Raw genomic sequence first — 4,939 nt, 5'->3', positions numbered from 1 at the left:
TTTGACCCCAGTACTCTTTCCTGCCATGGCAGGGGGTTGGACTAGATGATCTGCTCAGGTCCCTTCTGAACCTAGAAACTATGAAAGATGAGTTTTATTCACCTTTTTTTTTAAATCCCTGTCTTCTGTCAGTCCTGTAGGAATACCAGTCTCAGATTTAGATTCTTAGTCCTCACCTTCCCATTTCTTTAGAAAGTTCTTCTGAGCCAATCTCAGTTTGCAGTTCAGATCCTTCACACATTTGTTTGAACTGTCAGAAGATCTGAGATTTTTGTTAATTGGATGATGCATTTGAGGCAGCTACATCTGATCTAATTTCCTCGCAGTGGTGGTACATTGGCAATAGACTTGTTTTCCTGATATCTGCCTGTGACCTGTTGTGAGAATATTGTTCTGTGGGGTCGAGGGTTCAGGGTGGCAATTCTGGGGAAACCTTTAGTTAATGAGTGCCTGCGAATGCAGGGGACTGGACTCCATGGCCTAGGCAGCCTTATCGTTCTACGTAGATTCCTCCTTGCCGCAGTTCTGAATGTGCTGCCGAGCATCTCCCTGAGCACTGCTGCTTCCTGTGCTTTGCCTCCTGTGTACCATACAAGTGTTCAGATCTTTTCCCTTTGAGATGCATTGGCTTGCATTTTCCCCAAACAAATTCATTTTGTTGTTTCTTCCCATGTGTCTAATCTCTGGTGCATAATTTGTATTTGATTTTCTTGGCTGTGGTTTCAGCTACTTTTCGACTTGAATACTTTTTGTAAATTTCATGCTATTTATGTTTATGCCAATCATTAATGAAGATGTTGAATAAAACCTGACCCAGAACCATTTCCTGCTGCATCTTATACTTGTGCTATAACTCTTTGCTAACCAGGTCTTTGCCCTTCAAGTGTATTCTCCTGTTCTTGCATTTTAATTTTGAATTAACGTTGGGTAAATATAGAAGTAGTAAGTAAAGCAGTGTTTAAAACACTATTTCTGGGCAGTCAAATTCTGTAAGCTGTTTCAAAACAGTCTTTGCAAGATCTAAATCAATAAGTCAAGAGTAATGTTCAAAAGGGGTTTATACAGCAAATTCACCTGGATATCCTTAGAGTCGCTTGTTTTGTTTTCTTTGTGTTTGTAGAAAACTTCTTCCATATAGGGTAAGAGGTGAATTTGAAATGACACTTCTGCACACCACTCTTGTTCTTGGAGAAAAAGCTCTTGTCTCAGTCTAGCTTCAAACTCATCATGAGTGATGTAAGGTAAATTGGCAAAAGACTTGTTTCTGAAAAAGTGCTCCTACGTGGGTGAGATGATGTATCCACAGAGCTGGTTAATATTGGCAAGGCTGGAGAGGTGCATTTTGTGAACGGTCATGGTGTGCAAGAGGATTAAGCACAAATGAGCATTGGAGAGCAAATTGGGTTGAAATATTCCTTCTGTAGCAAACTTATCTGGACAACTTGTTTCTGTGGTTTTTAACAGGAAGTTGAATCCCCTAGAAGCCCGATTGTGTATGCAGCCATAATCTCCTATATTGAAAACCTTTTTAACACATTTGGAATATCTCTTGGAGAAAGACAGGTATGAAATATCTCTCTTATGTATAATATAGTAATCTCTCATGGAATACTTTGCAGAAATGTTAAAATAAATAAGGAAATCGAGGTCAAAGGTAGTTGATGCAGAAACACTGAGAAATGCACGGTCATGCTATGCAAGAGGATTAAGCACAAATGAGCATTGGAGAGCAAACTGGGTTGCAATATTCCTTCGCATCTTATGGCCATGTCTAGATGAGTGTGGCCGTGTGGTGCATCTGCAGTGCCACATGTCTGCAGCACCACATACCACATGTTCAGGTGTTCTCTGTGCTGCAAGGGAGCAGTGCGGGAAGAGAGGGGGTTGACCCCTAGATATCCAGGAATCAAAAAAAAACATGCAAAAAAAAAAACCTGCGGAGCAGCACATGTGGGGCCAGCATGCGCTGCTCAAAACTCGAACTGGGCCAGTCAGTCATGCTTTGGCTGCCAGCCAGGTTCCAAGTGGCAGGATTGCTGTTGCTGCAGCCCTTGGAGGCCCCCAGGTAAGGCTGCTGGGGCCAACCCGGTGTTGGCCCTAGCCTCCTCTACCCCATCTAGGGTAACTTACCGTGCACCAGAGGGTGCGTGGCACAGGTTTGCCCGGGGATAACTAGCGGCAGGACCAGGTGTGCCACTGCTAGTTGTCCCCAAGGAACCAAATATTCACAGTCTTGTGGACATGGCCTATGTTGCATCACTGGTGGAGTAAAAAAACAAGAGTTTGGGGAATTTGTACAATAATAAGCTTGAAGAACTGAGACCCATTGTATTCATACTTGTAAAGGTAGAAAAGGGGGAGGGAAAAGATGCCCATGAATCACACAGGTCAGACTTCTTTGTAGTGAGATATTAAATCCAAAGGTAATATCTCAGTAGTATGTGTAAGGAAAGCAGCTTAGAAAATAAGAGATGGGGGAATGTTTCTGTGGGTGAAATTTGGAATATAGTAGCATCTGCAAACAGTGAGAGGACTTCCTTTTGTTGGGCTGGGCAGCACACCCATCCTGCCAGCATTTTTAGGATGCAAATAAAAATATTGATAACAAGAAATATTCATTCTAAGCCATTAGCAATCAACTGTTGCTTAGCTATGACTTAACAGTAAAAAAAAAAAAAAAAAAAAAAAAAAAAAAAATTTTTTTTCAAAGGGTTTAAAAAAAAATTTTTTTTCAAAGGGTTTAAAAAAAAATTTTTTTTCAAAGGGTTTAAAAAAAAATTTTTTTTCAAAGGGTTTAAAAAAAAATTTTTTTTAGTTATTACTTAAAAAAAAAAAAAAAAAAAAAAAAAAAAAAATCAAGATAATAGATTGTTTCAGCAAGAGCAGTTTTTTGTGTATTTGGCTTCTGCAGTTTTATCTGCATGGTTCATTTTTGATAACCTGCTGCCTTTGGGAGAGTTGTGCATAATTTTCATGTAGAACATGTTCCCATGAGTTCTGTGACCTTTTTAAACCTAGCTAGGATATATGCCTTGATGCATTTCTGACTTGAACCATGCTATGTGGGATTCTCTGGGCTTTTGGGTGGTACAGAGGCTTTTGCTATGCAGTAAGATTAGAAGAGCATTTTCTGTGTTGTCCCTGTTTTCCACCCCCTCCCCCACCCCTCCCCCCAAAAAAATAATGTGTTGTGACTGAATAGAAGTGGTGCCCTGGATTGCAGTCTGCTAGAGAACCATTCTTGGCTGTGCTACTAGCCTGCTAGATCCATCTCTTTAAGAAGAGAAAAATAATTTTGTTTCCTGAAATGTCAGTGCTATTAGTGAGCATGCAATGCTACCTTCCACTTTAAATGTACATAATGTTACTGGCAAAATAAATGTGATCAAGTGTGCTGAAGGTGAATACCTAGTTCTTGCCCTGGAAAACATCTTGGGCATCAATGCCAGCTGCTTCCCACTCATTGCTGGAAAATCTCATCTTGCTGATGCATAGAAAACATTATCACTGAGGGTATAAACAGAAGTTGCCAAATGAAGCTGATCGGCTGTGTTGAGATGTGTTCTGCCACAACTGATCTGCTTCATTGGGTGAAACATACATTGTCCATTGTCCCTCATTGAGCAGAGTCCTGTTCCTGCAGCACAACAGGTAATGTCCTTCCCACTTAGAGACGTGCCCTGGGGAATCTCCAAGGCATGTCTCTCTAAGTGGGGAAAGCCAGGTTTTCCCACCTGCAGAGAGATGCCCCAGGCAATCTCTGGTACATGTCTCTAGGTAGGGAACTTTGACTTTCCTCACTTACAGAAATATGCCCTAGAGATTGCCCAGGATGTGCCTCTGTAAGAAGGGAAAGCCAGGCAGGTGTTCCTGGCTCTGGATCCCACACACCGCAGGAATTCCCATGCACGAGTTGGCCCTGCAAGCCCCTGGAGCACCTGGTCAGGGTAGCTGGAGAGCCCAGGTAGCTCTAGATTACCTGCATTCTTGTACCATACAGCAAACAGATGTCTGCAGCAATAAAACAGCAGAAACTAGTATCACTTTTGTCACATCCACAGATGTTGGGCATTTGTAACATGATACAGACATCCATTTGCTTGGCAGTACAAAGGCATTGTCTGTTTCTTTCCTTAGTGCCTGCGCTTGTTTGGAGATGGATGAATGAGGATGTGAATTTTGGCATCTCCTAGTGCTTTCTCATGGAACGGGGGGACATTGTGTGCTGAATGTGGCATTAAAGCATGCATGTCCTTGGGATCGACAGGACCGATTGTCCCTCCCTTGTGCTAAATGGTAAAATCCCGTTGCTCCTTTTTATTCATTCAACAGGCTATGGGCTCTTCCTCCTTTCCCCCCTTTAAGTTCAGTCTGGATCACAACTGTGACAAGGAACACTGTGCTGTCCTCATGCAAATAAGCACAGACACTAAGGATGGACTATTTCTCTTGATACTAAGTAGGGTTGTTAGAGACTACTTTTATAACTATTGCTTGGTGTTTCTCTTGTAATAGTACCTAGGAAAAGCACAAGTGCTCCATGCAAACAGGAAGAGACAACTAGATTTCATAGACATTAGGGCTGGAAGGGACCTCCAGAAGATTGAGTCCAACCCCCTGCCCGAAGGGCAGGAAGTCAGCTGGGGTCATAGAATCTCAGCAAGATAAGCATCCAGTTTTCTCTTGAAGGTGTTCAATGTAGGTGCTTGAACCACCTCCGATGGCAGGCTGTTCCAGACCTTGGGGGCTTGGACAGTAAAGAAATTCTTCCTTATGTTCAGCCTGAAACTGTCTTGCAGTAGTTTATAACTGTTCAACCTTGTCATCCTTTGGGGCGCTCTGGTGAACAAACATTCCCCCAGATACTGGTGGTCACCCCTGATAAATTTATAGGTAGCCATCAGATCACCCCTGAGCCTGCGCTTTTCCAGGCTAAAGA

General features: G+C 42.4%; 1 protein-coding gene across 1 annotated transcript in view; it reads left to right on the top strand.

Annotated features, from left to right (window-relative positions):
• The window catches only part of CARS2 (cysteinyl-tRNA synthetase 2, mitochondrial (putative)), a 75,810-nt gene that overhangs the window by 52,236 nt on the left and 18,635 nt on the right, over positions 1–4,939 (top strand). The window contains exon 13 of the mRNA XM_019524905.1: positions 1,465–1,563. Within this exon, the coding sequence (XP_019380450.1) occupies positions 1,465–1,563 (99 nt within the window). The remainder of the gene's footprint in view (positions 1–1,464; positions 1,564–4,939) is intronic.

The sequence above is a fragment of the Gavialis gangeticus genome, unplaced genomic scaffold (assembly GCF_001723915.1).
Source record: "Gavialis gangeticus isolate Ggan-Ray unplaced genomic scaffold, GavGan_comp1, whole genome shotgun sequence".
NCBI classification, from domain to species: Eukaryota; Metazoa; Chordata; order Crocodylia; family Gavialidae; genus Gavialis; species Gavialis gangeticus.
Note: the sequence above shows the minus strand (reverse complement) of the source record. Positions and strands in the feature narration are given on the sequence as shown.